At 33.8% G+C, this 13769-nt stretch overlaps 1 protein-coding gene across 2 annotated transcripts; it reads right to left on the bottom strand.

Annotated features, from left to right (window-relative positions):
• Nucleotides 1–1332: 1332 nt before the first annotated feature.
• LOC117415019 (polyglutamylase complex subunit TTLL1-like) lies at nt 1333–11644 on the bottom strand. 2 transcript variants are annotated; one of them, XM_059026987.1, is made up of 11 exons: nt 11255–11644; nt 11075–11153; nt 10310–10443; nt 8741–8949; nt 8147–8327; nt 5885–6022; nt 5225–5333; nt 4484–4627; nt 3574–3660; nt 2962–3125; nt 1333–2294 (listed from the first exon to the last, which is right to left on the bottom strand). In XM_059026987.1, the coding sequence occupies exons 3-11, from the start codon at nt 10420–10422 to the stop codon at nt 2165–2167; spliced, it is 1275 nt and encodes a 424-aa protein (XP_058882970.1). In that variant the 5' UTR covers nt 10423–10443; nt 11075–11153; nt 11255–11644; the 3' UTR covers nt 1333–2164. The 2 variants fall into 2 exon arrangements, with proteins under 2 accessions (XP_058882970.1, XP_033880814.1); XM_034024923.3 differs by having other exon boundaries at nt 11075–11644.
• Nucleotides 11645–13769: the final 2125 nt, after the last annotated feature.

Here is a 13769-nt window from a genome sequence, read left to right as displayed (position 1 = left end):
TATCAAATATTGATGATACTGTATATGTATTTCCAAAAGTATGTTTGTAATATACATTTTTATATGGATATTCAATCCTGTATGGAATTAAGAATTATATTATAATCAGGAGACACATACAGTAAATGTGGGGCATTCCAAAGTTGGGGCAAGTTGTAATGGCAAACAAGTTTTTGAGAATTTTCAATTGCAACGTTTCTTAAAATACATTGTAATTTTTTTTACTGTGAGAATGAAATTCAGGAAAGCCAAATACAGTACATTTTCAATTGAAGGCAAGCTCGTTTAATGCTTCATATTTTCAAGTTTCAAAGGCAGACATGCAATGTTGTACTATTTTTCTTGTAGCAGCCTTAATTTGAATTAACCACTTTTTTGTCAAGATATAATTCTAGCTGGTTTGCCTTTTTGTTTGTTTTTAATTGTCATGAAAGGTTTAAAAGCCACAAGTTCAACATCGGCTTTGGTGTTCTTGTGTAACTTTGTGGTTATTTTGTGAAATAAAATAAATAGTCATAGACACTTCGATTTTTAACTTGATTGCAGACCATACAGAACAAATGGTTGTCAATGACACAATACAATAAAAACTGTACAAACTAGTAGTGTTCATTTTCATTTTAAATCATTCACTTGACACAAAGGCAACAGATTTGTAGCTCAAATGAAAACAGCAGCAGGATATTGAAGCGTTTTTTCAGGTCATCAAGCGTCAGTAGTTCAGTAACAAGAAATATCGCTATAGAATTGTAATGATATTCAGTGTTAATATGTGAAAAGCTTACAATATAAAAGGTGCTGTATCAATGGCTGGAATCAAATGAAACAGATGTAGAATGAAAGTGAGAATAGCATCATTTCCTTTTATCAGTTTAGCAACTTTTTAACTTCCTCACATCTGGGCATATGAATGATCTTCCTCAAACAGATGCAAGAGTTGCAACAGTAATATTACAGTAAATATTATTAAAGACTTATTTTTCTTTTGACATTTGCAAAATCAGTTTACGTAGCTGACACATTGGGGCAGATTTACAGAGTAATCAGATTGTTTTTTTTACTGTATTCATTTTTAAGCAGCTTTACAGTAAAAAAAACTACAGAGATGAGCCGTATTGTTCTTAATATGATAATAAAATTACAGTATGGTGTTACTAGCTCAACATTACTCTTAGGGAAATATCTGCAGTGTAGATATTGTTTTTAATATTTTACAAAATAAAGAAAATGGATACACCGAGAGCTTGAGGATAGTAATACCTGAAAAATGTGTGCAAGGTCAATTAAATTACTGTCATACCCAGCCCCTACAGAAAATACAAAAACTACACATACTGTATAAGAGATTTTTTATTTTTGTATAATTCTGAAATATTTGGTGTTTAAAACATACAGGTTAATATTCAAGTTAAACAGAATCTATTGCACTGTTAAACATTACTGGAAGTTAGTGTTAAATACAGAACAAATTCTGTATTTATTACCTATCAGCATATGTTCTCAAACCACCCAAATGTATCGTCCTGGCCTTCTTTTTCGTATACTGGTGATTTCTGATGTTGTCCTGAATATTAACCCTTAGGAATGTAAGCACACTGCTTGTTTATATACAGAAAGTAAAGCAAATGTTCACCCATTACACCCTTATATCATACAGGCAATTACTGATACTGGTAAATACAGGATGTTACAGTGTATCATGCAATTTATCAATATAGCATAATGTAGGATTGGTCATCAAGAGTGGTTAAATATTTAAAGCCTAGTACTGTTAGATGGTTCATCGTATGCAACTTAAAATAAAAAAATAAAAAAAATATATGAACCTTCTCTTTACCATAAATATACAAAATGGTAACAATATGGCATTTTACATTCTTGTACTACTCTTTATAAATCCTCAAAAATGAAACTGTAAAGTACTCAAAGTATTTAATACTAAAATAACCTCAAAGTATTCCGTGCTCATCATGCATTTACCAGCAGTGAATCGTAACTTCAGGCTTTGGAATGTACATTGCTTTTCAGTGCACAAAATTATCATTACAAGATCATTATGGCAAAGTCAATTACAAAGACCTTGTCTGCATATCACAGTTACAACCAGCTGCATTCCCTTCCCGGTTCTCTCATATAAAGAACTTTCTCTTTCAAAAGCAATCAATCACTTCCATGTGGCAGGCATAGGTCTTCCTGAATTGTTCATCCTTCCTCCCTTTGATCCAACAGACTGCCCTGATCGGTTCCTCAGATCACGATCAGCATTTTCACTCTGAGCCACTTCTTCATCATACCTGTGTGTAATAATTGGAGGGATTTCAATAATTCAATTATTATTTCATTTCAGTTAAACAACAACAACAAAAACCTCACAAATAAATTACTGTACCTAAATTATATTCTATAGATTAACCTATATATTGTAGATAGTGTCAACACCTGTGTCTTTACATTGTAAAGCTACAGCCCCACAATACATTACACTAAAACAGAATTTCTTCATTTCTATTTACCACAATACATCCTTCCAAAGTTTATCCTTTGGAGAACAATGCTGTCTTTGTTCTCCAAAGATATTGTAGTGTTGACTGCTGGGAGACTAACTGCCTCCACTTTTGAAAGTGCTTGCCACTATGTCACCCTGGGAGACAAATAGGCAGGCACTTTAAGCACTGATAAAGCTCAGGAAGTAAAACAGAAATGCTCTTTATGTTATACTGCTATTATGTTTACAGAACAATGTACCTCTAGAATATTAAGCAGTGCCCTTTAAGGTAATGAGTCTCTCTAAATATGTAAAAATATATATTTTTTTCAAGCATTGCAAAAGATACAAAAAAAAAAAAGACCTGCATGGCTGTATAAACCCCCCGCGCTTCATATCAGAAATGTATTGGGGATCTCCAGTTTGAGAAAAAGATCTTCAAAAGAAACGGAAATGCTGAAACCTGGTACACCTACAAAAGTTCATAGTTTCCAAAAGAGTCCTTCTGAGGACTCCGATTCCATCTGCAGTCTGGAATTTCGCCATTTGGAGTCACAATATTAAGAGTGTCATTAATAAGATTATACTTCAGTATCCGGTCATTGGCTGTGCTTGAAGTGAGGGATGGGGAAGCATTCACCTAAAACCAAGAACATTCAGTAAGTAATATTTTAAATGGCAAATAAACATGATCTCACTGCTTTTACACCCAAAGTGCTAATTTACATACTGTATAAGGATCTGCAGTTGAATTAATTTTAAAAGACTCATTCTTAATGTTTTTGAATTTCAAATTTTATTAAAAAAAAAATAATAATAATTTAGCACAAACACAGAGAAATTGGGTCCTATTTTGTTAAATAAAACATCAGAAGCTTAACATTTTAATAAACTTCCATTTAACACACTTATTAAAAAAGGAAAGTGTGTTATTCTGATCATTAAAAAAGTAGGCTAGATTTATAATCTGTAAAAGAAAGGTATGATTTAACTAAACAACAGCAACAAAAAATATGTATATGTCTTTTATGAAAATATGAAAGGTTAATTATTATCTTTTTTACAACCATAGGAAATCTGATAATTACCTCAATAAGCCATGGCTTGAGTTTATCATCAATAATGATGTCATAACCGTAGCATTCAAAGCAGTGTTTGTCATTGTTCATTACAGACTGTAAATGAAAAACAAACAAATAAACAAACAAACAAAAACACTGGCAAAAGCAAACAGTTTTCCAAAAAAGTATTCAGCTAAATTGAGCTTGACCCTAGATTACAGAACAACTGGACACTGATCTCCTGTAGTTCTCTCTGGGGTCACCCTTTCAGTTATTACTCAATAATGGAACAGCAAATAAAGTACAGCTGACAGATAACACTAATTAATAACACCTGTGCTAAAACCACTGCTTACTGATGAAACATGTCCCATGGACGCTCATGCCCTGCTCTGAAAAATTTAACTGCCATTACGGCCATTACTGAGTGGACAAAAAGAAATACTTTTAAAAAGCTGTTGCGTAACATCAATAGTATTCCTGAGGCGTGTTCCTCGGTAATGATGGAACTCTCTCATTCAAATAATCCTCTCAACCTCTGGTCTCAGGCTTCCATTATTACCTCACAACAAGCCACAGCAATGCCATTATCCCTTAGATAACTTAATCGCCTCTTTTAACATGCTGAACCTAAGCAACTGATGTTACCAAGCTACTCTACACTACAACAGCCCAGTCTGGGAAATCTGTATTTTAATTTTACAAAATGATGCCTGGTACAATAACAGGTTTAATGAAGCTCTCAGTTTGCACGCTTTACTTCATAAGATATCTTCTTTTTTTATTTTATTAAAACACGTTTCCTATTATATGTGCTTCTTTCAAAACACATGTTTGACCTACATAGTGAATGGAAGCTTCAACCCATGGCTTCAGTGGGTTTGTTTCACTAGTGTTTGTCTTTGAAATACAGCATAAAAGAAAAGCCTACACTCACCGCAACAGCTTTGAGTGACTGCACAATGATCCAGTGCATTTCATCAAATAACTTGTTTGTGACCTCCTTGCCCCGCGTGCTCTCCAAATACAAACGCAAATTGCTCACTGTCCACTTTCCTCCATGGATGTGATTATAGTCATCCTGAAATCAAGATACATCTTACTAATTATCTAATCTATGTAGCAGATCATATTTCTTGATTATAAATTAAATTAGTTGTTTTCTATATTTGTTTTTTGTGTACATGTTCACCACCACACTCTGACAGAACTGTTTTATTTACTTGATAGTTTTGTTTGACCTCAACCTGTATTTTACTTAAAGGAGTGCTGACCAATGTTTTTACATAGTAGCATTATCATTTTGGTTCTTTGCTTGTATTACCTAGGCTACTTCATTTTAGGACATATATTTCAAATACAATGCTATACAAGTAAAAGCTAACAATGTTTCCTGGTGCTTAATTACATCCTGTGTTGTTGTCCACTTGCATGCCAATGGTCCAGCTACTATCATATCATGTGACCAGGGCCTTATGCAAGATAGTTGTCAGTCCCTAGCACTCTAAAATAGGTGTCCCTGTGTAAGTGACAGTCATCTTTAAGGATGACCTTTAATACAGTTTACATTTTACAGGCATGACTTGGACTTGCACAGGTTTACCAGTCCTTACATTTTAGACAATGACAGTGACTCTGTAGGTGCAGCCATTATTCTCTTAATTACACTTCAACTTACCCCATGTTTCTGTATTGCTACATTTGTAAGATGTACAAACATATTATCCAGCTCACTTGTACTTGGAGTATATTTCACTGTACAAAACCGACAAAATCCCAGTTTATACCTAGAAAAACACAATATGATAAAAAAAAAAAACACATAAAAAACTAAACCAAAGACACCACAAAGTTATTGCCAATACCTTCACCTGAAACTAAGTCCCCACAAACAAATTACTTTCACAAAAAAATAAAAGGCATTTGAAAGTAACCAAGAGTGATTTACTTCCTTATGAACTGCATATGGTATCATGTTGTTTCTGCAATTTCACGCCTTATACATGGATTTCTGTTCCTCATCAGTTAAGTAAAAATGTGCCTCTGATGAGAAGAAGCATAACAATATTATGTCGTTGGATACTTCCAATATTATAAGAGTTTTAGGTCTTACTTTGATGTACACTATTACACCAAAAGTGAGTACATGTATACGCCAGTATACGCATGGTGATGCTGGTATGAAAACACATAAATTAGCACTGTTTCACAGTAACTCTTGATAGAGGCCCAATGATTGGTTCCCTTCTTTTCACATTTAACTATAACAATTTGACAGCAAGATACATGAATTGCTGATTCAAATGAATATACAGTATTTAAACAGGTAAATACTCACATGTAACACTTCAGAGGACGGTATGTTGTCACCAAAACATACAAACGCAGGTCGAATTTCTTTCCACCAATAAGCAAGGGATTGTCAATGTAAAGAGAAATGACATATGCTTCTTTTCCACTGGATGCAGCTAAAAAACTAACAATAGAAATAAACAGTAAAACCCCTGATACAGAACAGATGTTGCACAAACATTCAAATTTGAATACATTCAAACTTTGGTTGACTAAGATGGAGCTCATCAAATTAAGTATTCTTCCAAACAAACACTAAAAACTGGTTAATCTGTAAGTAACACTTTAATAGTATTAACAAATACAGTATCTGTTTCATGATGGCAGTTGTCCCTTACCAAATGATCATATAAATTCAGTGGCACTCCAATGGCAATACAATGGTTATGTATGAAGCAGAAATGGTACTGTAGCACAATGACAGTTTTAATAGTGATTTCCATTACACGAAAGTAGATGTTAAAACTTCATGCTGATTTGAACTCGGCTCTTGCCAAGATAAGCAACAACTAAGACGTAGCTTTACAGTAAACTAATGTGATCCATATGTGTCTCCATCCATTTACGTTTCCTTCCATATGATGATGTAGATATCCTTCTGTCTGGTGTTAATGGCTGAAGTGTAATGCTGGCTCCAGGGATCAGCTTATTTTGCCATCAGCACACACAACGGCTGCAATGCTGGCTCCGGGGATCAACCACAGTGCGGCCTCCCCAGCGCATCAGTACAATCCAGTGGCCCAAAAGTGGTAACAATTTAGTATTTTGATAAAATAATGGATTCACTGTTATATGAACCCATACACACAATAGCAATTAACTGCAGTGCCATGGTACCAGATCAGAACCAGTGTGCCAACATATCATGACCACTTTCTAATATTTGTTTCAAATTCATTTTGTTTCAATTGCCGGTAATGCAGTCTGCAAACAGTATTAGCATTACAAGTATAATGTATCAAACAGTGTTTTCAATAAGGGGGTCAGGAAGTATTGGACAGATTCCAAAAACGACATCAGGAGATTTGAGTCACCTGTTCTGCATTCTACAACCATTGCCTGTCAGACGAAAAACAAATGTATGAGTTATAAAAAATATGAATTGTGTTAGCTAATTCCTACATGCATGCTGTTCATTCTACAACTCAGACGGACAATGATCCTATTGTTTTGTTAAAACACAACTTTTGAAATAGTTCTCTTGTCTCTCAAAACACTTCAGCAGATGACTGATTCCTACAGTTGGCTAGTGGCTAATCCCAATTTAACTGAAATCTTTTGAAGTGCATTAGTTTGATAGTGATATTTTACATTGTAAAATAATATCTGCAGAGCCTTGATATTCATAAAACTTCAAAGACTCAATCAAAGTGCTCCTACATTATACAACAAAATACAAGACAAGTGCCAAGCTGGCACTAAAGCGAGAGTGGAATACGACGTGATTATTAAAAATCACTGAATCTATGGAAAACACCAAGTTAGCATGAAAATATTTTATTTTGCAGTAAAACCATGACACAGATATGTTCTGTACACTAAACATGCAGGATAACATGTCAAAGCTTAAGCTGGTCAGGATCATTTTTCTTGCAGTAGAGTGAGGAAAACAGGAAAGAAAGATGTGGGCACATTTACTGGTTGATTTCTGGATACCCAGCTGGAATATTTTACAGATTTGCAGTAATCCTATTATTTTGTAGTCAACAAAAAAATGTGACAAAGAATTTGACAGTACAGGGATTTTAAATTGACTGCTCATTTCTTAAATCAGCTCTTTAACCAACATTATAGTCAATTGAACCCTTATATGCAGTTAAAAAAACAGCACTACAACCAGTTTGAAACCAGTGACGGTCACTGCTGGAATTTATAACAAGCAAGACTTCCAGAATACAAGAAAAACAGCAGAGGAGTACATAGCTTTATTTTATGTCATGTTATTTGCTTTTTAACATTGCAATACTCCTGCCAGACCCACCTCCTCCTAGAAAAAATATGTAACTCAATACTGGACCAACAGAAACCAGAACCACCAAGACTGATTGCAAACATCATAAAATAATTAAGCTATTAAAACTTGAACCCCTACAGCAGTAATATGAGCTCCAAATTGCTCATTCGTCTATTTGAAGCAGTAATAACTGCCCTGTTCCATTACAAATTACACATAATAAATAAGAAAAAATGAGAAAACATTCTCAGCCGTTTGTAACCAAGTACCTTAGCATTATAATACAGTACTTACGTGGAGGTTCTGCTGTCTCGCGACCATTTCTTGATTTGAGAGAGCTTGTTTATGAGAAATATTCCTTTACCCTGGGCCTTCCCACAAGGTTTCATTATCCAGGTACTAGACGGATTTTTCCGAAACTCTTCAACAAACAGGTTATAGTCAGCTGGAAGCATGAATGTCACTGGCACAAAATCTAATCAAAGAAAAGGTATTAAATATTTGTGAAAATATAATTTTTTTTCTTACAAAGCTAATCTAACAAAAAATACTGAGGTATACAGTAACTCAATAAAGCCTGGACTTTGACATGTGGTCAAGGTATTTACTTGGCCTTATGATTTATAAGTCAAGTGTTCAGTAATTGTTATTTTATCCCATTAGTGTATAATAACTGAAGTAAACAGTACAAGTACATGTCATCTCATCTGTTTTAAATCTTATTACAATCACTGTTTCTGCACATAACAAATGTTGACACTTTTTGAACACACGCCCAATTGTTTAAAGATGAATGTGGTTTGTTTAAAATGTTTTCAAATTACCATAGAATAAATAGGGTTAGTGATCTACTAAATTATATACTGTGTTATTTATATGTGAGCCTACCTAAATAAACATATTTGCCATTTTCATCCTTTTCTGCCTGAGGACTGCCTTCTTTTTCAAGTTCTCTCCTATACCTCTTTATGTTTTTAATCATCATGTCTTTTCTGGTTAACTCATAGTGATTGGGAAAATGATTGACAATCTGGTCATCAGAGAGACGATACCCATTGTCAACACTGAAAACATTTCGGATAGTCTGCACGCTCATCCTGGAATGAAAGAAAGAAGTGACAACTCCGATATTACAAAAGTAGGTTATATCTCTGTGTATTGCATTAAAGGTCAAAAAAATGGTTCTCTCAGTTTCTTGTAGTTTTACCACAGTAAGGACACACAGCATTGTTGTTGGTACTGAGGAATTAATAATATACAGTACAAGTTCTTGCCAGTACACTACATTGTTTCTAAAACTTTGACCACATTATGAACACTGAAACAGAATGTTATGAAACCTAAAAAAAAAGAAATTGAATTTAAATACTGTAATCAAAAAACAAAACCTCATCCTCGCACTGTTCTTTTTAATTCTTCAAATTCTGTACCTTCTTAACTAACATTTCAGATAATGGGAGGTGAGGCATACTAAGCACCATTGAACCACTCACTTGACACACAAAATATAGAACACATCCTGTGATGTTGTTTTCTTATAAGTTCACTCATCATGTCCTGTGAACTTGGGTTTATCATATGACTTTTTTCAGCTGAATATTATTATTATTATTATTATTATTATTATTATTATTATTTATTTCTTAGCAGACGCCCTTATCCAGGGCAACTTACAATTGTTACAAGATATCACATTATTTTTACATACAATTACCTTATACAGTTGGGTTTTTACTGGAGCGATCTAGGTAAAGTACCTTGCTCAAGGTTACAGCAGCAGTGTCCCCCACCTGGGATTGAACCCACAACCCTCCGGTCAAGAGTCCAGAGCCCTAACCACTACTCCACACTGCTGCCCAGAATATCAAACTGAATAGATTTTATGTGATTGAAATCAGACATAAACATAAAATATACTATTCAACATCAGACAGCTGTCTTTTATAACATGTATTACCCACTAACTGATAAATTGTTTACTGTCTTATTGCAAGCAGAGAGCAATTATCACCCAACCCTCAGAGAGGAAGTAAGACTGTTTAAAATGAGACAGCAAAATGTCAGTTACCAAGGTTTTTTTTAATGATACCTTTTAATAGTATCAGCTGAATATGCATATAAATACATTCGTTTGAGACCACAAAGGTCTTGTATGTGGACCAGCACAGCTTATCACATTCTACTGTTACAAGATTTCAAAGTCACTCCCAGACGTTAACCCTGCTTGCATTTCAGCCAAGTTAAAATGACATTTATTTCCAAGATTTCAGAACAATATAAAATATTCAGTACTACAAGGTTATGTTATGTTTTCTGTGTATTTTAGCATTTTAACAAATGTTTTATTTTAATTTTAAAGTAACCTTCAAGTAATTATAATGTATTTATTTGCTCATGACAAGTGTTATATTGCATTTAAGTAAAACAAATATACAAGAAGGCGGCTTTCCTACCCACCAGTAAAAGTTCCAATCTTCACTTTCAGGCACTTGAATCCACCCTCTCTTTTCAAAGTTGTTAACAAGCACGGATTTCTCTATATCAGACACCCATTTCACTTTTCCAGCCATGATTCTTCCCAGAGCTTAACACTGAAAAGGAATTAAAAGAGAGGACACAGTACACAAGTAATACTCGGTTGCTTTGAGAATAAAGCTTATATCATAGTTAACATTGTTTTTCATATCTGAAGTGTTTGATGTGTGAACATAAAAAATATCTTTCTGCCCATTTGGCATTCAGGGTCCTCTCTAGTCCTGTTTTATTCCCAATACCCTGACCATACTTCTCATTACAAGTCTCCCATTCCCCAGGTCTCTCAACTGGTCCTAACCTGATAAAATAAAAGGTTTTTCTCAGACACGCTGAACACTAAGAAAATCGTTGTACATGCCTATATTTCTATCAGTTATTGATTATGACACAAACACACAGTCACTGATTTGTGATATAACTGTAATTTACTGACAAGTCTTTTTTTGTGTGTGCAACGTAAGTTTAAGAATTTTTACTTCTTGGTCATGGTTTATCATAGAAGTGTGGTTTACAAAAACGCTATACAGTATTTGAATAAGAAATGTTTGTAAACTAGATCTGTGTGTCTGCAGCTGCATAATAATATACACTCTATCTTTATCATTCACTGATGGAAGACGATGCAATTTACTTCCATCTGGACACGCCTAACTTGAGACAGCTAAAATAGAGTAAATACAAAATTACCTGTTTTTCTCTCGTGTGGGTAATTGTGAACACCATTCATTGAACGCTGTATGTATATTCCTTACTATGAGTATGAATGATCTGAACACCGTCTGGCAACTGTTGGTTAATAGTTTACATTTCCAGGAAGCAGTTTATTGCAATCTATCTAATCCAACCGAGTTGTGAACATGTTCAAAGGTAATGTGCTCTTGTTTCACGATGGGTGTCTGGTATTCACATCGTACTGATCCTTAAAGTCTGCCTTTATTCCAAGACTGGTCCAGTCAAACCCATCGTTCCAATCCAATGTACGTTTGTACACAGACTACAGACATTTGATCCACTTCCGGTTCAATAACCTAGCAACCAGAGACGCTAAACACCCCAGACATGGGGCAATACGTTTAAAGGTGGAACTACGATACAAGAAAATAATTCCTTCGATGGGTGACATCATAAAATCGTTTGTTTCACAACATGTTATTTACATCTGCATGTAACGTGTTCCAGTGTTTAAATAATATTGTAGCGATGTCGGTTAACGCATCACACAGGCAATCCACACACAGAGGCAGAGGGCGGGCGTCAACGCGGGACCTTTCGCACTAAAGCAAGAAGAGCCGGCTCCTTTGCAAGGAGCGTATCGGGCTTATGTCTTCGCCCTGCTGCATTAATGGTTTTCAGTTACAATGTTATATATATATATATATATATATATATATATATATATATATATATATATATATATATATATATATATACCCTCTAGCGTCGTTTCTGTTGTTTAAGATGGGAGATATATATATATATATATATATATATATATATATATATATATATATATATATATATATATATATATAGATATATATATATATAGATAGATAGATATAAAGTTTGAGAAAAAGGAAAACTGCTGTGTACCAAAATTAGAAAAATCAATAAGAAAAAAGAGAAAAGTGAAAAGGATATTTCAGGTACTTAAAAAGGTAGAATAATTGATTACAAATCAATTATCAGGACGTTTCGGACTACAAGTCCTTCATCGGCTGAATACAAAAAACAGTGCTTTAAGAGATTGATAAAAAAAAAAAACAAGTAGTCTTTTAAACAAAATTCTAGAATGATGATGATGATGATGACCTCAGAATAGAATGTTCATTCAAAATGGCTCCAAAGTGCCTAGTTTGAAAATAAGTTCACATTCCTTTTGTTTCCTGAGCATTAGTTCCATAGCATTGAACCATCCGACAAATTGTGATGTCTTCTATAATGTGGTCATTTCTGTTAAAATGTCTGGCGTCAGGAAAGGTAGAGGTGTTAATTCATATACTTCTCAGATGTTCCACGAAGCGATCAGCGAAGCGTGTATATATATATATATATATATATATATATATATATATATATATATATATATATATATATATATATATATGCTCCCTTCAGAAAGATATGTAAAACATATCGAAACGTTGGCCAGCTGGCAGTTTGAGCTAGAGGGCATATTGCAGTGTGTGTGTGTATGTAAAACTGCAATATGCCCTCTAGCGTTTCTGTTGTTTAAGATGGGAGCTACAGACAATACTTCTGTTTTTGTTAATCATAAATTAACAACTCCCATAGGCGGGTCCAAATGATATGTGAGGTACTCAGGTGATTGCAGCTTATAACGAGAAAGGTTAAAGGACGCTGCTGTAAGTAATCAACGTTTATAATAATAACAATGATAAGAATTTAAAATGATTAGTCGAAACCAATAATATTATACTTTCACACGTTGTATTTTGCAGGGCGGCGTTCGCTTTAATCTTCAGGAACAAAACCAGGTAAGCTTTTTTTTTTGTATGGTTTGTTTATTACACCTGCTCACTTCTTTCTTTGTCAATAACACATTTAAAACAGCATTGGATGCGTTTATAACTACATATAAATACAAAGCATCTCTATGTATGTCATATTTCAAATTATGAAATTCTGATGTTTGTTCATAATTTACATTTTGCCCTAATTTAACCAGGTAATAATATCCATTTATAGCAATTGTTTGTCGGTGATGATCTCACCACCGTATGACAGGCTATTTTGCACTGAAAACAAAATGGCGTTTTTATTTTACCTTTGTACCTAGTATTGAAAATGTAACCCGACTGACCAGTATCGAGAATATATATATATATATATATATATATATATATATATATATATATATATATATATATATATATATATATATATATATATGCCCCCGTGGCTATTAAATTTTAAAGTATTAAAATAATACTGATTACTTCAACTAAAAACGAAATATTTAATTGATATTGACAAACACGTTTTGCGTTTTCTACAAACTGCAGCATATTTTAATGCAATTTTTAAAATATATGTATTTATTATCCCTTGTTTTATTCGTCGACAGCTTTTGACATTCTAATTAGGGAATTACATTGGCAGGCCTCTCCCATGACAAACACAGAGTAAAGGCCGGGTAGTGTGAACACTCTGTCCAATACGCATCCATTAAAATAACCTGTATTGTTTATACCTGTATTGTGGATTGGGCAACCGTTTTTGTTCACTTGGATGAAATAAATTCAACACGTTTAGATGTATTCTTTTTAAATATAATTCACACTGACAAATGCTTTTTGCCTGTTTTCCTGTGCTATTAAACGTTGCATATAAATAATAAAATAGACAATGACACATGTCT

The sequence above is a fragment of the Acipenser ruthenus genome, chromosome 7 (assembly GCF_902713425.1).
Source record: "Acipenser ruthenus chromosome 7, fAciRut3.2 maternal haplotype, whole genome shotgun sequence".
Taxonomy (NCBI): Eukaryota; Metazoa; Chordata; class Actinopteri; order Acipenseriformes; family Acipenseridae; genus Acipenser; species Acipenser ruthenus.
The sequence above is the reverse complement of the archived record's forward strand: the minus strand, read 5'-3'. Positions and strand labels throughout refer to the sequence as shown.